At 38.9% G+C, this 17,379-nt stretch overlaps 1 protein-coding gene across 13 annotated transcripts in view; it reads right to left on the minus strand.

Annotated features, from left to right (window-relative positions):
* Window positions 1-17,379, minus strand: part of PPIP5K1 (diphosphoinositol pentakisphosphate kinase 1) — a 48,915-nt gene that overhangs the window by 2,790 nt on the left and 28,746 nt on the right. For 8 of the 13 annotated variants that reach the window (XM_057721937.1, XM_057721936.1, XM_057721947.1 and 5 more), the window contains 3 exons: window positions 15,132-15,314; window positions 13,489-13,626; window positions 2,111-2,224 (listed from right to left, as the gene is read on the minus strand). In XM_057721937.1, the coding sequence (XP_057577920.1) occupies window positions 2,111-2,224; window positions 13,489-13,626; window positions 15,132-15,314 (435 nt within the window). The remainder of the gene's footprint in view (window positions 1-2,110; window positions 2,225-13,488; window positions 13,627-15,131; window positions 15,315-17,379) is intronic. The other 5 variants (XM_057721942.1, XM_057721940.1, XM_057721944.1 and 2 more) reach the window with 1 other exon arrangement.

Here is a 17,379-nt window from a genome sequence, read left to right on the forward strand (position 1 = left end):
CTCACTTTGGAGGCATATGAACACGTCATACCAGCGGTTCATAATTAGGGTTACATACCAAAATTATGGGAAATTTTTAAAAAATACGTATTTCCAGGTTCCATCTCCAGAGATTCTCATTCTGTAGATTTAGGGTAAAGGTTGGGATGTTGAAACACTCCCAGTTAAATCTGATTTATATCTTTGATTAACAATTATTTCTTTAAAGTATATTTCTGGGGCAGGGGTAGTCTTTGTTTACTGTCCAAGAGACAAGTAAGCAGGAAAATGTAGAAAAACTTTGTGAATCAGAACAATAGGAAGGAAAATGACTTACTCAAAGACGGAAGACTGCCATGAAATCTCTACATGGCAGCAGGTTTTTGTTTTGTTTTGTTTTTTGTTTGTTTTTTCTATGGCAGCAATTCTTAGTTAACCTTTCTGGGGGTCACTGACCCCTCTGAAATTCTAATGAAAGTCATGGACTGTCTTCCCAGAAAAATGTACATATGGACATTCCCACTAATCTTTACATATAATTCCTGGGGTTCACAGACTTTACCCTGAAATCCATCTACAGATCCAGGGTTAAGACCCTCTAAGTCTTGGGACATACAATGGTACAGGCTTATGGATATTATATACATATAAAATATAAACACTGATTTCCTAGATCTTGACAGTAGTAAATGAAAGCCTTAGAGTCTTTAATTACACTGTGGGACAACTCCAACCCAACCTCTACTCCTTCATTGATCCCTAGTATGGGACTAATCTACTTTTCCCTTTGTAAATATCATATTAATTGATGGTATTATAGCTTTAAAACACTCTGATATCAATAATGATAGGTTTTGGAAATAGGGGACACCTGAATATCTTGTCATCAACGAGAACCAGGAAAGTCAGTAAGCCAGAATCTGCAAAGGCTCAACAGTCACTGACTTTAAGGAATGCCAGCTCTCTCTCTTCTGTAAAGGATCATAGGAGGCATGCTTCAAGCAGAAAAAAAAAAAAGAGGAATGGTTCTGGGCCAACAAGGCCTATTTAGGGTAGACAGACCCTAAAGAAAAGGTTTACCAGTAAGGCTACACATCTGATACTGAGATTTTAAAAAAGAAGAAAAAATATGTAAGCTGAGTTCACCCAAGGATAGAAGTAGCCTTAATATTCAGCTACTAGTTTGATTCAGACAAATCAAAGAGTTCAGACAGAAACAGCAGTTGAAGAAAGATAAGATTTCTAGGGCACGAAACCTATAAACACTACTGGACAGAGGTAAAAGGATCAATGGCAAGGTGAGTGTAGGATAACTTGAAATTCAGGGGAAGAATTCTTGGTGTCAGGAAGGAAAGTTTCTTCCGCATAGAGGGTGCTAGAAGAAGGGCAAAATTCTACAATGTTTAACCCAATGCTAAAATATGAATCTTTGCTTCAGCTCTATCCAAGTAAAATAATAAAAGCCATGTTTGATTTTAGATAGTCTCTGGAGGTAGGACGAATAAGGAAAGGATTCTTCCACTGCCAGTGTCTCTGACCCTTATCCCTCATCTGATCACCACTGGTATCTCTCCCCCGCTACAATCACCCTAAGAACTCCTTGTGGCTCCACTATTCACACCGTTACCAAGGATAAATAGTGATATGCTAAAGATTATAAAGAAGAGATGGGGAAAAGCAGCACCTGAACTTGAACTAAGAAATGAGAACAGACAACTTGAGAGAAGGGACACATAGAAACTAGTGGCAGATCCTAGTTTTTTTCTCCCAGCTTTTCTATATATTCAGGTTTCCTCCCAAATCATTTTTACTTGAGAAAGCTATAGAGACCAAATGGGGATGTGAGGAGAATGCAGCCGTCATCTTTTCTTCCCCAAAAGACTCTGGGCCACTATCATTTAGGAGCCCCTCCAGTGAGATAGAGGGGACATGGAGGACAGAGGTGACGGATGAGGGAGAGCAAACAGATCCGCCCTTCATCTTGGAAACGGCAAGTGTGACTGCTTCCCTGCCTGGTTACTTCTGGTCCTTCAAAGCTTATCTTTGTTTCCCTCCTGCAATGAGTGTCTCATTCACCAACCCCTCCATTCCCTCTTGGCCTTGCCTAGGCAGTTCCAAAAGAATTACTTACACCAAGGGGGCTTTTCAGAGCGCTGCCGGAGTTGCAAGGTAGGTGAATGGAGAGTTCGAGGTGGAGAAAACGGGCTATCAGAGGTCTGATTGCTGTGCATAGAGTCAAAGAGGGCTGGACAGGTAAGGGAGAGAGAAGGAAAAAAAAAAAAAAGCCTATGAGGAAGAATTCAAGAGCCACAGGTTCTCAATATAAGTCAAAACCAACTTATACTTCCTCAGGCTGAGAAGCAGCATTTCCTAGAGACCCTTCATACAAACCATTTTTAATATTTTAAACTTTATATTATGAATATTTTCAAACATATTTTTTAAAAAGTAGTTGAAAGACTATTACAATCAATACCTATATATTCATCTTCTGTATTTAACATGTTAACATTTTGCCATATTTGTTTCATCTATTTCTTCATGCTGAAGTTCTTTAAAATAAAAGACAAGCATTATGCAACATTTTCACCTCTAAATACTTCAGCATTCATTTCTAAAATATAAGGAATTTTTCCTACATAGCCATACACCATTTTTTTAAATATAATTAAAATGCCATACACCATTAATAAACTTAACAAAATTTAAAAATACCCTAATATCATCTAAATACCCAATCTATACTCAAATTTCCCCCAATTATTCCCCAAATGTCTTTTATAGGAAGATCCAAACATGAACCATGCATTCCATTTTATTATGTCTCCAAAATCTCTTTTAACCTAGAATAGTGCTCCCCGCTATTTATTTTTTTCACAGTGACTTTTTGAAAAGAACAGGCCAGCTGTCTCACAGAATGTCGTATCCCACACTCTGGATTTATCTGATTGCTTCCTCATAGAATCATTTAACTTGTTTCGCTATCCCTTGTATTTTCTATAAAGTGAAAGTTAGATATAAAAGGCTTGATTCAATAATTCAGGTGTTTTTTCTTTTTTTCCTTTTTTCTTTTTTTTAGTGTAAAATTGAATGCTTACATTTTTGTTTTGTTTTGTTTTTTTCCAGCTCTTTATTGGAGTATAATTGCTTTATACTGTTGTGCCAGTTTCTGTTGTACAACAAAGTGAATCAGTTGTATTTATACATATATCCCCATATCCCCTCCCTCCTGAGCCTCCCTCCCACCCTCTCTTTCCCACCACTCTAGGACATCACCAATCATCAAGTTGATCTCCCTGTGTTATGCAGCAGCTTCCCACTAGCTATTCATTTTACATTCGGTAGTGTAAATATGTCAATGCTACTCTCTCACTTCATCCTAGCTTTACATTTTTAATATATATTTTTTTAGGTTTTGATAATTTTTTAAAACTTGAAGTACAGTTGATTTATAATGCTGTGTTAATATCAAGTATACAGCAAAGTGATTCAGATATATATATAGATATATATATATACTTTTTCATATTCTTTTCCACTATGCATTATTATAAAATATTGAATGGCTCCCTGTGCTATATAGTAGGTCCTTGTTGGTTATCTATTTTATATATAGTAGCGTGTTTATGTTAATCCCAAATTCCTAATTTATCTCTCTCCCCACTTTCCCCTTTGGTAACCATAAGTTTGTTCTCCATGTCTATGAGTCCATTTCTGTTTTATAAATAAGTTCATTTGTATCATATTTTGGATTCCACAAACAAGTGATATCATATGATATTTATCTTTGATTTACTTCACTTGGTATGATAATCTCTAGGTCCATCCATGTTGCTGCAAATGGCATTATTTATTCCCTTTTATGGCTGAGTAATATTCCATTGTATATATGCACCACATATATCCTGTCATCTGTCGATGAACATTTAAGTTGCTCTCATGTCTTGGCTACTGTAAACAGTGCTGCTATGAACATTGGGGTGCATGTATATTTTCAAAGTATGGTTTTCTCTGGATATATGCCCAGGAGTGGGATTGCTGGATCACATGGTAGCTCTATTTTCAGTTTTTTAAGGAACCTCCATACTGTCCTCTACAGTGGCTGCACCACTTGGCATTCCCACCAACAGTGTAGGACGGTTCCCTTTTCTCCACACCTTCTCCAGCATTTATTATTTGTAGACGTTTTGATGATGTCCATTCTGAACAGTTCAATGATTCAGTTTAAATAACTCTGACAAGAATACTTCAAGAGGTGATCCTGTGTACTTTATATTACATCATATTGGAGGCACAAAATTTCCCATTATCCCACTAAGTAAGGCTAAGTTTACAAACAAGGTTAAAGTGGGGACCACAAGATCTCACCACCACTGTGAAGTTTTTCCCTTCTGATTAGAGGTGATCCTTTGGCACTGTGGAACCTGAACAACACTTCACCTAATTGTATTAGTATCCATTCATGATCCTTAATTATTTTATTAGGTGTGTCAAGTGGTGGTTTTCTAAATCTCTCAATTCTCTATTTATTAGCTGGAATGTTTTCTGTAAAGAACTTTCTCTCTTCAATTGGGGCCATTTTAAAAAAAAAAAATGTATTTATTTATTTATTTATTGGCTGCATTGGGTCTTCACTGCTGCCCATGAGCTTTCTCTAGTTGCAGCGAGTGGGGACTACTCTTCATTGTGGTGCGCGGGCTCCTCATTGCAGTGGCTTCTCTTGTTGCAGAGCATGGGCTCTAGGCGCATGGGCTTCAGTGGTTGTGGCACACAGGCTCAATAGTTGTGGCACACAGGCTCAATAGTTGTGGCTCACAGGCTCTAGAGCACAGACTCAATAGTTGTGGCGCATGGGCTAGGTTGCTCGGTGGCACGCCCACATGCCAAACCCATGTCCCCTGCATTGGCAGGCAGATTGTTAACCACTGCACCACCTAGGAAGTCCCAATTGGGACCATCTGATTGCATTAAACTGCAGTTCTTACTGAAAAGGTAGGATAAGTGTTTATTTCTCTTTAATTAGTTTTCAGAAGAGTTGGTGAAAAGTATTCACCAATAGTGGCAGAGAGATGATTATTATTTTATTTTATTTTTGTTCTTTTTTGTAAGATTCATTATGAGCTTGTGGATATTTACATGTTCAATGCACTTTAATCAATTACAATAAATTGTTCTTTTTAATTCTAAAATATTCCAGTTCTGGTCAGTGGGAGCCCCTTCAGGCTTGATTGCTTCCTTGCTTTTGTTACAACGTGCCTCAGGATCACCTTGGGCTTTCCTTGCCCTAGATCATGCATCCTCAGTAAAACTGTTTCTTGGTGAAAGTGAAAAACTTAGATATTCCATTGGTTCGTGGTCCATCAAATGGCCACAATACATAAACAGATATAAAATATATCTGTGGTATTAAAATTTCATGTGGCAGGGAGTGACTGGAGGAAAAAAGTCAGAAAAGCCTCTGTAGGAGGGGGTGATTTAAAAAAAAAAAGGTTAAAAAAACAAGGGCCTAGACCAAGAATCCAACCATGGAATCCTGGTTACTTTTAGTGGGGAATGATATGTAGAGGCCAAAATCTAGGTGCTAAGAGAGATCATTGATACTGTTTCTAATGCATGATATTAGAAAAAGCATTAAAAAACCAAATTCATATTGATATTTTCAATTCAAATTTAACATAACAGCATTTAAAATTTTTTCTGAATTTATACTTGTAGCTAATTTATCTTACTTTGAAAATTCTTATTCCTAATAATAGGAACATAATTACTTATTTGCATTACTCTATTATATATGTGTGTGTGCATGTGACATATACATGTTTCAAAATGGTATCAATATCACTACTAACAATTAAACCACCGAATGAGGATTAAAATTATTTTATAGTTCTTTTTGTTGCACTAAAGGATTTATAGTCAAAGCATTCCAAAGTTATTTGAAAAATTATTTTCCCTGTGTGATTATATTACTATTTTGATATACAGTTAGGGTAATTTCTTTCCTTTTTTTTTTTTTTTTCAGTTTTAGGATTTGCTTCTTTTGATTTAGTCCTATATTTTGAAAAACATTTATAGGTTCACAAGTCAAAGGCTTATAAAAAAAAAGGCATACTCAGAGGAAGTTGCTTTTCCTCATGCCCTTCAGCCCCATTCCTATTGCTCTCTAGTAGTAAACATTTTTATTAGTTTCTGGTATTTATTTTTAGCATTTCTGTTTGCAAATATGTATATTTTCCCTTTATTTGTGCTCCTTATAAAATAGGTAACATACTATCAACACTATTCTGCACCTTTTTTTTTTTCACTTAATATGTCCTGGAGATATACTTCATATCAAAACACACAGACCTTCCTCATTAGTTTTAACAGATGTATAGTGCTCATTTGAGTGGACATACCACTGTTTATTTAACCATTCTTGTACTGAAGAACTTTTGAGTTGTTTCCAAAAATAATAAATAAATAACATAAATAATGTCACAATGACTTTATACAAATGTTACTTCAACTTTGTGTACAATAGCTTCAGAATAGATTCCTAAAATTGTATTAGATAAAAGAATAACTGTATCTGTAATTCTCTGAGATACTACAAAATTTACCTTCATAGGGGTTGCACCATTTTGCACTCCCACAACAATGTATGGAATTGCCTCTCTCACTATAGACTTGTCAAGAGAATGTGTTATCAAACTTCTGGATTTTTTCCAATTTAATAAGTGAGATATGATATCTCAGTGTAGTTTTATTTTTATTTTTAAAAATATTTATTTATTTATTTTGGCTGTGCTGGGTCTCAGTTGTGGCATGTGGGATCTTTGCTGAGGCATGCAGACTCTTAGTTGTGCAAAGCAAACTCTTAGTTGCAATATGCAAGTCGGATCTAGTTCCCCAACCAGGGATCAAACCCAGGCCCCCTGCATTGGGAGCACGGAGTCTTACCCACTGGACCACCAGGGAAGTCCCTCAGCGTAGTTTTTTTAATTTGCATGTTTCTTATGATCAAGGTTGAGCATCATTTCATATGTGTAATGGCCACCTGCATCATTTCTTTCTTTGTAAACTATTCTTTTTCAAAAATCACACTTTTGGTCTTTTCCTTCTTTTTTCTTTCTTTTCTTTTTTGGCTGCGTTGGGTTGTCATTGCTGTGTGAGGGCTTTCTCTAGTTGTGGAGAGCAGGGGCTACTCTTCCTTGCAATGTGCTGGCTTAGTGCGGTGGCTTCTATTGCTGCAGAGCACAGGCTCTAGGCACGCAGGCTTCAGTAGTTGCAGCACACAGGCTCAGTAGTTGCCATGCACGGACTTAGTTGCTCTGTGGCACGTGGGATCTTCCCAGACCAGGGCTCGAACCCGTGTCCCCTGCATTGGCAGGTGGATTCTTAACCACTGCGCCACCAGGGAAGTCCCTCCTTCTTGATATGTAAGAGCTCTCTGTATTTTAGGATGCTTAAGTCTATATGTGATATAAATTGTTGAAAAAAATTTTTTTTTGCTTATGATGTTGCTATTGGTTTTACAACATTTAAAAAAAATGTTTACATGGCTTAGTTTATCAATCTTTCCCTATTGTTTCCTAAATTTGAGTTTGAGTCAGAATTAGGCTCTCCTTACTTTCAGGTGATAAAGGAATTTATCACCATTGCCCCTACTTACTTTTAGTACTTGCATGGTTTATTTTTTATTACTATTTTTGAAGTGAAATCCACATAACATAAAGGTAACCGTCTTAAAGTGTATAATTCTGTGACATTTAGCACATCTGCAATGTTGTGCAACTGCCACCTATATCTAGTTCCAAAACATTTTCATCACCCCCAAAGAAAACCCCATATCCATTAAGAAGTCACTCCCCATATGGGATCTTAGTTCCCTGACCAGGGATCAAACCCAATTCCCCTGCATTGGAAGGTGGATTCTTAACTGCTGGACCATCAGGGAAGTCCCTGTATATCTTCTTTCATATACAGGACTTCTATTCAAGTGCTTTGCTCACTTTTAAGTTAGATTGTTTGTCTTTTTGTTGTTGAATTGTTATATTCTGGACCTTTATCAGATATATGATTTGCAAATATATTCTCCCTTTCTATAGGTTGTCTTTTCACTTTCTTGATAATGTTCTTTGATGCACAAAAGGTTTAAATTTTGGTGAAGTCCAATTTATCTATTTTTTTCCTTTTGTTGCTTGTACTTTTGGTCTATCTAAGAATCTATTAGCCAACTCTAAAGTCATGAAGATTTAGCTTATGTCTTCTGAGAGTTACATAGTTTTAGCTCTTATATTTATGTCATTGATCCATTTTGAGTTAATTTTTGTATCTGGTATGAGGTAGGGGTCCATCTTCATTTTTTGCATGTGGGTATCCAGTTGTTCCAGCACCATTTATTGAAGAGACAATTCTTTCCCCATTAAATGGTCTTAGCACCCTTGTTGAAAATCAAGTGGCCATGGATGTATAGGTTTATTTTTGGATTCGATTCTGTTCCATTGGTCTATATGTTTATCCTATGGCAATCCCACACTGTTTTGAATACTGTAGCTTTGTAGTAAGGTTTAAAATCAGAAGATGTGAGTCCTCCAACTCTGTTTTTCTTTTCTTTTAAAAAAAAATTTTTTTTTTGATGTGGACCATTTTTAAAGTCTTTATTGAACTTGTTACAGTGTTGCTTCTGTTATAATGTTGCTTCTTATGTTTTGGTTTTTTGGCTGTGAAGCATGTGGGATCTAAGCTCCCCAACAGGCATCAAACCCACAGCCCCTGCATTAGAAGGTGAAGTCTTAACCACTGGACCACCAGGGAAGTCCCTCTGTTTTTCTTTTTCAGGATTACTTTGACTACTCAGGTCCCCTTGCAACTGCATATAAATCTGAGAGTCAGCTTTTCCATTTCTGCAAAAAAGTGCATTGGAATTCTGATAGGGATTTCATTTAATCCAGAGATCACTTTGGATAGCACTGCCATCCTAACAATATTATGTCTTCTACATGAACATGGGATGTTACAAGTCTTTAAACTTCTTGGTTAAATTTGCTCCCAGGTATTTTATTCTTTTGGATGCTATTATAAATGGTATTGTTTTCTTAATTTCCTTTTTGGGTTGTTCATTGCTGGTGTATAGAAACACAACTGATTTTTGTTAGTTGATCTTGTACCCAGCAACTCTGCTGAATTTGTTCATTTGTTTTGGTAGTTCTTTTGAGGTTTCTTTTCCATTTTCTCTATATAGGATTATATCCTCTGTGAACAGAGAGACTTTTACTTCTTCCTTTCCGATTTAGATCCTTTTCTTTTTCTTGCCTAACTGCTCTCCCTAAAACTTCCAGTACAATGTTGAATAGCAATGGTGAAAGTGGGCATCCTTGTACTGCTCCTGATCTTACGAGGAAAACTTTCAGTCTTTCACCACTGAGTATGATGTGTGCTGTGGGTTGTTTATAAGTGTCCTTTATCGTGTTGAGGAAGTTCCTTTCTATTCCTAGTTTGCTGAGTGTTGGGTTTTGCCAAATGCTTTTCCACATCAATTGAGATGATTGGTTTTTTTTCTCTCTTTGTTCTATTAATGTAGTGTATTACACTGACTGATTTTCTTATGTTGAATCAAGCTTGCATTCCTGAGATAAATCTCACTTGATTATGGTGTATGATTCTTTTAATGTGCACTGTTGGATTTGGTTTGCTAATATTTTGTTGAGGTTTTTTGCCTCTCTATTCATAAGGGATATTGATCTGTACTTTTCTTATGATGTCTTCGTCTGGCTTTGGTATCAGGGTAATGCTGGGTTCATAGGAAGTGTTTCCTCCTCTTCTGTTTTTTGGAAGAGTGTGAGGAGCACTAGTGCTAATTATACTTAAATGTTTGGTAGAATTCACCAGTGAAGCCATCTGGTCCTGGACTTTGCTGAGAAGTTTTTGCTACTGATTCAGTCTTTTTCCTTGTTATGGGTATGTTCAGATTTTCTATTTCTTCTTGAGTCAGTTTTTTAAAATTAATTATTTACTGGCTGCGCTGGGTCTTCATTGCTGTGCATGGGCTTTCTCTAGTTGCAGTGAGCGGGGGCTACTCATTGCTGTGTATGGACTTCTCATTGCGCTGGCTTCTCTTGTTGTGGAGCATGGGTTCTAGGCACTCGGGCTTCAGTAGTTGTGGCTTGCAGGCTCCAGAGCACAGGCTCAGTAGTTGTGGCACACAGGTTTAGTTGCTCTGTGGCATGTGGGATCTTCCCAGACCAGGGCTCAAACCCGTTCCCCTGCATTGGCAGTGGATTCTTAACCACTGCACCACCAGGGAAGTCCTTGAGTCAGTTTTTGTAGTTTGTGTGTTTCTAGGAATTGTCCTTTTCATCTAGATTATCTAATTTGTTGGCATACAAATGTTCACAGTACTCTCTTACAATCCTTTTTATTTCTGTGAGGTCAGTAGCAATGTTTGAATTGATGACAATTAGTTTCAATAACATACAAAAACTCTGTTCCTATAAAGCTCAGTCCCAACTCTATGTTGTTATTGTCACAAATTATATCTTTGTACATTGTGTGTGCATTAAAACAGACATAATGATTGGTTTATTCATTTGTGTGTTGTCAGATATGAAATAAAAAGGGGAGCTACAAACCAAAATTATAATAATGCTGGCTGTTATATTTACCTGTGTGGTTAGTTTTACCAGAGTTCTTTTTTTTTTTTGAGTTCTTTATTTTTTGATATGGCTTCAAGTTTTTGTTTAGTGTCATTTTAGCCTAAAAGTCTCCTTTTAGCATTTCTTGTAGGGCAGATCTACTAGTGAAAAAATCCCTTAGCTTTTGTTTATCTGGGAACGTCTTAATTTTTCCTTCACTTTTGAATAGTTTTGACAGATATAGAATCCTTGGTTGATGGTTTTTTCTTTTAGCACTTTAAATATGTCATCCCACTACTTTCTGGCCTCTATGGTTTCTAATGAGAGATTTGTTGCTAATCTATTAAAGATCCCTTGTATGTTGCAAGTTGCTTTTCTCTTGCTACTTTCAAGATCTCTTTGTCTTTTGACAATTTGATTATAATGTGTCTCAGTGTAGATCTCTTTGCGTTTGTCCTTCTTGAAGTTTGAACTATTTGGACACACAGATTGTGTCTTTATCAAATTTGAGAAGTTTTCAGCTATTTTTTCTTCAAATATTTTTTTTGCCTCCCTCTCTCTCTCTCCTCTTCTCTTCCCAGGATTTCCATTATGCATATAGTGATATGTTTTATGATATCCCACAAATATCTTTGGCTCTGCTCATTTTTCTTCATTCTTTTTTATTTCTCCTTCTCAGACTGGATACCTTCAACTGACCTATCTTTAAGTTTGCCGATTTTTAACTCTGCCTGCTCAAACCTTCTAAGATATCCTCCAGTAAATTTTTCATTTCTGTTATTATACTTTTCAGCCCCAGAATTTGTTTGGTTCCTTTTAATATTTTTATCTCTTTAATAATATTCTCTATTTGTTGAGGTATCATTCTCCTGAGTTCCTTTAGTTTTTTGTTCATGGTTTCCTTTAGCTCTTTATGCACAGTTAAGGTAGCTAGTTTAAAAACTTTATCTAGTAAGTCTAATGTCTGTGCTTCCTCAAGGACCATTTTTGTTAATTTCTTCTGTGAATAGACCACACTGTCTTGTTTCTTTGTGAACTTTATAATTCTTTGTTGAAAACTGGATATTTTAAATATTATAATGTGTTAATTCTAAAAATCAAATTACTCCCCCTCCTTGGAGTTTGTTTTTGTTGTCTGCTGTGGACTGTAGCTATTTAGTGATTTTCCTAAACTGTTTTTGTGAAGCCTATCTTCCTTGTCACATGTAGCCTCTGAAGTCTCTGTTCTTTTAGCTTGTGTTCAGCTAGTGTTTTGACAGGATTACCTAGAATGCCAGAAACCAAAAGTGCTGGAGGCGGAAGAGAAAGGAGGGGGAGAGGAGATCTCTCAGTATTTGCAGATTGGTTCTATGTTGAGGTACTCCTTCAACAACTAGCCAGACTGTTTACAACTTCCCCTTAGCCTTCATTTCTTTCTTGCTCTGAGCCTAGAGTTTAGCAAGAGGTGAAAGCTTACAGTATTCTCTTGTCTGTTCTGTGCATGTGTCCTTCCCTAGGCATTTCCGTGGCTTTCCAAATTCCCCCAGTTTATGTGGGTACTTTTGAATACCACAATTTTCCAAAGAAATTCTTTCACCAGGTTTTCCTCCCAGGGTTTCATTATGCCTATTGTTTGCCTCAAGTATAATTTTTTTGCCCCAGACAGCAGCATGTTGTTCATTTGCCTTACAATGTTATCAAGAAACATTCTATGCATAGCCACTTTTCTGCCCTGAGTAAGTTCCAAGCTAGATGAAACAAAGGTAAGCATCCTGTGTCAGCCCTTCAGGTAGCCCACAGGCAAGTTAGAACAGACAAACACAATTCTTTGAGGATAACGTCAGCTCTGCTTCTTCTGGAACCAAGAACCAGAGTCCCACACTGAAAACATGGGCTGCCATCTTCAAGACTGCTACCAAGGTGGGAAGAGGATGAGAGAAGGGCAAGTTAAAATGCTGAAAAGCTTCTTGCCATTTTTAGGTTAACTCTTTCTTGATTCAGCATTTCCTTAGTTGCTACAAACCTTTTACTATTTTCCAAAGTTCTGAAAAATTAATTTGAACAGTTTTTACTTGGTTTTTTGATATTTTGTTGAAGGACAAGCCCTTGGAGCTACTTACTGCATGGTTTAATTTTTACTTTCAGATCTCTGACCCATATGAAGTTTATCCTGGTATACAGCATGAAGTATGGATTCAGTTTTATTTATTTATTTATTCATTTATTTATTTATTTTTGGCTGTCTTGGGTTTTAGTTGCAGCACACAGGATCTTCACTGAGGCATGTGGAATCTTTTTGTTGCAGTGCATAGGGCCTTTGTGCAGTACGCAGGCTTCTCTCTAGTTGAGGCATGTGGGTTTTCTCTTCTCTAGTTGTGGTGCACAGGCTACAGGGCATGTGGGCTTTGTAGTTGTGATGTGCAGGTTCCAGAGTGCATGGGCTCTGTATTTTGCAGCACACAAGCTCTCTAGTTGAGGTGTACAAGCTCAGTAGTTGTAGTGCACGGGCTTAGTTGCCCTGCGGCTTGTGGGATATTATAGAAGTTTTATAAAATGTTTTAAAATATGGTAGGACCAGCACGCCTTCATTGTTCTTCATTTCAAGATACCCTTGGCTATTCTTGCTTGCTTTTTGTTGTTTTTTGTTTGTTTGTTTGTTTGTTTTATGGGAACTTCAAAATCTATTTGTCTGACTTTAGAAAAACAGTAGTATTTTTATTGAGATCACATCACATTTATAAGTTAACTCTGGAAGGAGTAATAGTTCTATGCTTTTGAGTTGACCTATGCAATTAAACATTTTTTTCAAGTCTACTTTTTCAGAGTACCTATCTTTGTAATTTATTACTCATGTTCTAGGAAGCATGGGAGTAGGGGCAGAGGTAGTGGTGCAAGATAAGAGTATTCTCCATACCTGCAGATACCTGTGCTTGGGCATCAGTGTGGCGCTGGCAGACTCTACTCAGGAATTCACTCACTTGACGCAAGGAAAGGGCATTATGCAGTGTTTCCAGGGGGTAAATGGTAGGCACCATGGAGCACCCTTCAAATCCTGTTAGAAAAGAGATGGGCAAAATCAATGTTATTCCTGCTGGATATATCCCAACTGGCCAAGGAAGCATGGAGAGTCCCTGAGAACCATCAGGAGTGTCTGTGGCTTTTGGAGTGTGGGGTATCCAAGATTCTCAGGAGAGGGAACTCTTTAGAGCCCCTACAGGAGACCATTTCTGTCACCTCCAGATTTCCTAAAAAGTCTTCCTGCTAAGGCCTCCAGGTGAGTCAAATCACCTCTTATCCTACCTATGGAAAGCCTGCAATGTCTCAAGGAAAAATCAACAGAATCTCAATAGGGTAAGCACTTACACTCCTCTTGTACTTTCTGAGGGGAATAAAACAAAGGTCCAGAGGTAAGGGGTGAAATTGTAGGTCTAAATGAGAGGTAGGGAGGTCATGGAACTGGGAAGAAACAGATTTCAGGGATCATGTACAAGAAAATCATATTAAGGAGGAGGGCTTGGGATCTGAGGAGGAGTTCATGCAGATTTAGGATATGGGTAGAAAGGCTGGAATATTTGGAAGCTGGAGAGCATGCAATACACATGAAGCTCAGCTCAGGAAAACCACATGCATGAACAGGTTGGGGGATGGAACTTCTTTCTTGGTTATATCCATCACATCAAAGCTTCTTTCCTCTGCTCTCACTGAAGACCCCAGGCTTGCTAGGATTTCTCTATTCCTTCAGGAAAATGAGGTAAACCCCCTAGAAAAAAGAATAAATACTGATTCTCTGCTCTGAACCCAACAATTCCAATGTAGATGTAGGTGTGAAGAACCCTACACCCAATGTAGAATTGGGTGAAGGGTAAACCTAAATGTGTAACTCTAATCCCAGGGCCTGTGGATGAAAAAAAAGTGTCCCCGTTAGAGGACCAAGAAGCATACCTCTCAATCACTTTTTTAGTCCCCAATCTTTCCTATGTTTCCTTTACATCTCCTTAAAGGGCCTAAGGGTAGGCAGGACAGTAACATCTATGCAAGACACAGCCTCCTGTCCGACAATGATTAAAACCTATATAACTCAAAAGGATTATACCTGATCATCTTCTAACCATTGGTCCTTGTTTGCTTCAAGGATTCAATTGAGACTTCTGTGCCTCAATTTCCCTCGTACTAGAGTGGCAGGAGGGCAGGAGAGGTACAGTCTCCAGCTTCTCAGAGTGGCTAGAAAAACATTTAGATTTGAAGATGGTGGTAGTAGAGGGTCATAGAGATAAGAATAGATTCCAGGGCAAGAGACTACTCCTGTACAGAATAGCACTGGGAACAGGTAATATTAGGAGGCAGTGAGGAAGGAGAACAGGAAGGGGATGAGCAGCCAATGCTACAGCTACCAGGCAGTCTGGCCCCAATCCCATCCAAGCAACTAAATGCAAGTCACATAACCTTAGGGTAAATAGGAGAAAGGAATAGGTGGGCTCTCCTGCCAGAAGTGCAAGAAGCAAAGCAGTCAGTCCCAGCCAGGGTAGTGGCAGCAGCCAGCTTGGTGGCAGGGGGTACCGTAGAGGCACTCGGGGTCATCCTGGCCTGAGCGCAGCCAGTTCCGGAAGAGGCGTAGGTGGTAGGAGCACTGGTGCAGGTGATGCGCCAGCGTGGTATCCAAGGAGACTGGCCTGCCCCCTGTGCAGTCAGAGGAAAAACTGCGCAGCAACCGGACCACAGGGTGCTGGTCATCCAGCAGCTCTGGAGGGGTTGGGGGAACCACGGCAGGAAGCACAAAGATAAAGAAAGAGAAGAGGGAGAGACAATGAGGGGGGCGCTGGATGACATAAGCATTCCTGGGAGGTGGGGCCCCTCAGCTCCAAGGTGAGCTAAGAGAGAAGCAGTGATGGTCAAAGCCACAGGGCATCTCTTGCCGGGGAAGAGAGTATTGGAATCACGCTAAAAGAAGCCTAAAAGAAGTGAGTCTAAAGAAGGGTCATGTGAGACCTCATCACACAGCAGGCCCTCCCCTTTGTCGTTGTGCATAACTCAGTAAGTGCTTGCAGACAGCAGTCACATCGTTATGGACGGGGTGAGCGGGCAATTCTGTAGCTGGGAACTCCAGTGTCCCTGATCGTTCTTGGGCAAACACTAGTTAGGGCTTGCTTCTCAGGTGAATGTATTTATGATGTTGGATAGAGATGAAAAGATTCAAAGTATCTTAGAGAAGAGGGTCAAGAACAGTACAGGCTATCAAGATAAGTTTGAAGCTAAAAAGGCTCCTAAAGACTTGGGCCGGGCCTTCTGGGCCAGATTCTAAGATAGCCACAGATAAGGCTGGTGTTAGGCAACTGACACAGATTATCAGGAAACCAGGTGTCCTTTAAAACAGCATGTAAAAAATGGAATCGATATGTGAAAATGCCAATATTGATTAATCATCCTCCACTCTTGTACACAGACTTTTAAAAAAATGTTTGCATAAGTCTTGGGGGACATTGTATCCATTACAGAAGCCAAAAGAGATGTTTTTATATTTCCTTCCCACTGCTGGTGATTTTAACTTCACTTTGTTAAGCTGGCTGAATGGAAAAGCTTCAATCTGAACCACTTATTATCTTAGCTGGTTGGTAAACTTTGTGGATATATGCGATTCAGCTGCAAACGGTTGAAGGCAGTGAAAGGCATATGGAAGGGATTTTAAGAGGAATAGCAGGAAAAAGATCTTGGGGAAAAGGTACGGGGTCTTAATCGATAACAGGATGTTGGTGTAGAGAAGGTAGCTGAGGATGACTGCTCAGAACTCCCAGACCACAATGGGCTCCACAGGGTGATCCCATGAGACTATGGCTTCCAGAGACCTCAGTTTGGATGTCAAGAGAAATTTCTGTACCAATGGTCACACAGTTGTGTGGGTCCCTAGAAGAGAATGTGCTTGGCAAATCTGGTGGGCATACTCTGACATTCTGGATGAGGGAGAGCCACGGTCTCTTTCCCACTGTATTAGTTCACTTTGGTAAGTTCAGCATGCAATTTAGTAATGGGCCATACTCCTATACTTGATGTAGGCACAGGATGTGACCGAAGCTTATCAGGAATAGAGGCAGGGATGGGCTGAGGGATGTTCTCTCTTCAAAGCAAGGAATCAGCATTGCCTCGCTGCTTTCCAAAGCCAGGTCCAGTTTTTCCAGCTGCTATTTCAAAGCCACACATCATGGCAAAGAGACGGTGATGATGGACAGTAGGTCGGCACCTTGTTGTGACTAATCTGCTGCAAGCAACTGCAGACGGAGCATCCACTTTGTAATTGCTGGGTCAGTCCAGTAACATTTGGCCATGGGGTAGAGCCCTCATATGGTCCTGAGGCCAAATTAAACCTAGATAATCTTCAGCAAGAGACATAATAGCTCCAAATCTATTTCTCCTAGATCCCAGATTCTGGCTTCTCAGGTATTTAGCCTCCAAGCTCAAGTACAAGAACAAAGGCCAGCAGTGCCCTGAGGATGTGTGCAGGGTATTGGAGGAGATCTCAGATTTACTCTCCTGCACTATAATTATCTAGGTCTTTCTTCCTCTCCTCCATTTGGTAGAATTATTTCTTCTTTTCTTCAACTGGTGAGACTGCTAACCAAGGCTTCAGGGAACTAGAGATATATAGGTTTAAGAATCTGTTTTAGGAATTTGGATCTTTTCTCACAGAGCCTAAGGGTTAGGAGAGTTGTGATTTAGCTCTGATGTCAGGGGCCCAAGTTCCTACTACTATCTTCTGTACTCTAAATAACAAGTCTCCTAAGTCCAAATCCCAGGCTGCAGTGTTGGGGTTGGT

This window comes from Hippopotamus amphibius, chromosome 2 (genome assembly GCF_030028045.1).
Source record: "Hippopotamus amphibius kiboko isolate mHipAmp2 chromosome 2, mHipAmp2.hap2, whole genome shotgun sequence".
In the NCBI taxonomy this organism is placed as follows: Eukaryota; Metazoa; Chordata; class Mammalia; order Artiodactyla; family Hippopotamidae; genus Hippopotamus; species Hippopotamus amphibius.